Here is a 3,034-nt window from a genome sequence, read left to right as displayed (position 1 = left end):
GAGTTTTCAAATTTCTTTAAAATCTTTTGAAAGTTTTATATGAAGTATTTTTATGTAATCTTGTATTTGCCCAACAATGGTATACCAAGGCCATACAATATTCCTATACGACCCGACAATATTTACATCTGTAATATTTTAAGGAACTTTCATATTGTTTCCTGTTCAAAGTTAAGTTTCTGTACAAACTTAAATTCTAACCAACATTAACTCTTATACTTTTCTTTTGCCCTGAATTCTCACCAGTGTGTGAGAATTCTAAGGAATCTAAGAGTTCTGTACTTGACACACAGAACAGATAGTCTGTTCCTTAAATAGCACTTCAGAATCTTCTTATTTTGCTCTAGTCTAGAACATACGCCTCAATAGTACATTTGTTGAGAATGCTATATTGACAGTACAAAGCATTTAATGATTCTCTTAAGTGCATGGTACTTTCCCCTTTGGTGGAAGAGGTGAACAGAATACTTCTTCATTAAGATCCTTTCCTGAACTTCCTAGTTGCCCAAAGTCCAATAACTGGAAATCTCAGCTGTATGACAGGCAAGAGTGCTTGTAAGTAAATGATACTATTTCTTCTTACTTTTAAGATTATTTATTACCAACTCATCTACAGATGAGAAAAATCCGTATTCAGAAAGATTAAGAAACTACTAAACATCACTATTTGCTGGAAAAAAGACGGTTCTAAATTTTGCAGGCTGTGATGGAAAGTGGTAGCTCCAATTGTTAGAATGCTTGCCTAGTGAGCAGAAGGACCTGAGTTCAAAACTAGTACTAGAGGACCGGGTGTTTAGCTTAGAGATAGAGTGCTTGCCTAGCATGCATGAAGACCCAGGTTTGATTCCTTGGTACCACATACATAGAAAAAGCTGGAAATGATGCTGTGGATCAAGGGTTAGAGTTCTAGCCTTGAGAAAGCCCAAGGACAGAACTCAGGCCAAGGACTGGCAAAAAGACTAGTACTAGAAAAGAATATATATATATATATATATATACATATATATCTTAAAGGTGTACAAGAAGTGCTCATTAGTCTTAAATTCACATATTTTCTCATAAAATTCATATAAAATGATTCAAACTATATCATCTATAATAGTCTAATTATAAAGCAAAGAGCAATATGTAAAATGGTATGGTTAAAAGTTGAAAAGGATTTTCAGCAAATTCTGTTTTATGTAGAAAAGTTTGTGTAACTAATTATAAATGGAATTTCATTTTACTAAAGCAGACTCATAATGGACCTTTTGTTTACTGCTATCTAAACTCTGAATCCCTATGTTAACAGATAAAATGCTTCTCAGTAATGACATTTCAATGGACATTCAGTGGTCTTTTATTATTATGAAATATTATTACAATATAAAGTCATATACAACAAAGGTTTCTATGAAAATATTTTTCTCCCCAGCTCTTTCTTCAAAGCCCCCTTAATCTCATTATTCCTGAGGCTGTAGATGAGGGGGTTCAACATGGGGATCACCACAGTGTAGAACACAGATGCCACCTTGTTCTGGTCAGTGGAGTAGCTGGACTTGGGCAGCACATAAACAAATGTACCTGTCCCATAGTAGAGAGAGACGGTGGTGAGGTGGGAGGTGCAGGTGGAGAAGGCCTTGTGGCGGCCCTCGGTGGAGCGCATCTTCAGGATGGTGATGAGGATGTAGATGTAGGACACGGCTATGACAATCACTGTGACCACAATGACAGAGCCAGAAGTAAATGAGGGAACCACAGCAGAGACACTGACATCAGAACAGGAGAGCTCAAGTAAAGGAGCAAAATCACAGAAAAAGTGATTGATTTTATTTGGCCCGCAGAAGAGTAAAGAAAAGAAGGAAAAGGTAAAGGAGGAAGCATCAAGAAAACCTCCTACGTAAGTTACCACAAGTAACTGCAAGCATACTCGTGTAGACATTTTGGTTGAATACAGCAGTGGGTCACAGATGGCCACAAAGCGATCATAGGCCATAGCAGCCAGAAGGAAACACTCTACGGTCCCACAGAAAATGACTGTACCCAGCTGGGTGGCACATCCAAGGAAGGAGATCATATTGTTGTCCACCAGAAAGTTTACCAACATGTTGGGTGTGACAGAGGATGAATAGACTATGTCAGTAAAGGCTAAATGGCTGAGAAAAAAATACATGGGATGGTGGACCAGAGAAGAAAGTCTGACAAGAAGAAATGTGCACAGATTTCCAGACACAGTCACCAGGTAGATGCAGAGGATAATGATGAAGAGGAAGACTCGAAGGACTGGATCATGTGTTAAGCCCAATAGAATGAATTCTGTCACTACAGTGTGGTTCCCATCCCTCAGGGAATCCATCAGACCATGGAGCTGCTGCCAGGACAAATCTAGGATGAAAGAACACATGAAAGTATTTTTTTAAACATAATACTTTCATTTTCTTGAACACATATAAATATTACAAGGAAAGACCTTAAAAATAACAATTAATCAAGCTATAACTTTCAGGTGGCTTTCATTAAATACCTAAAAATGTGTATATTTCTTTAAAACCAAGTGATCAGAATATAGATATTACTATAATAAAAAATAATTGCTGAGTAAACTGGAAAAAAGAAAATTAAGAGTTGTTTTCAAGAAAAATTTGGTGTCTGGAGGGAAAAACGGGAGAAAAACATGGGAAGGCATAACAATGATCAAGAAGTAATGTACTCACCACCTTACAAAAGCAACTGTAGCCCTCTTATATCACTTGACCAAAAAAGAAACTTTTTTAGAAAGAAACACTTGCATAGTAACTAATATGATGCACCTACCTTTTCACAGATTTGTTACAATTAGGTGTGTGTGTTTAAACTCAGAGTCTGGAGCTCTCCGTTTTTATCCCTCTACACTTGAGCCACACCTTCATTTCTAGCTTTTGGCTGATTAATTGGAATTGAGATTTTTTTAGATTTTTCTACTTGGGCTGACTTTGAACCACAATTCTCAGATCTCAGTTTTTCTGTGTAGATAGGATTGCAAACATGAGCTTCCAGTGCCTTGAAACATGCAGTT

At 37.0% G+C, this 3,034-nt stretch overlaps 1 protein-coding gene across 1 annotated transcript; it reads right to left on the bottom strand.

The window, feature by feature from the left end:
• Positions 1 to 1,390: 1,390 nt before the first annotated feature.
• Positions 1,391 to 2,335, bottom strand: LOC150053234 (olfactory receptor 5P76-like). The gene has a single exon (XM_090348983.1). The coding sequence runs from the start codon at positions 2,333 to 2,335 to the stop codon at positions 1,391 to 1,393; it is 945 nt and encodes a 314-aa protein (XP_090205109.1).
• Positions 2,336 to 3,034: the final 699 nt, after the last annotated feature.

The sequence above is a fragment of the Megascapheus bottae genome, chromosome 16 (genome assembly GCF_031878675.1).
Source record: "Megascapheus bottae isolate mThoBot1 chromosome 16, mThoBot2.hap1, whole genome shotgun sequence".
Lineage (NCBI taxonomy): Eukaryota > Metazoa > Chordata > Mammalia > Rodentia > Geomyidae > Megascapheus > Megascapheus bottae.
Note: the sequence above shows the minus strand (reverse complement) of the source record. Positions and strands in the feature narration are given on the sequence as shown.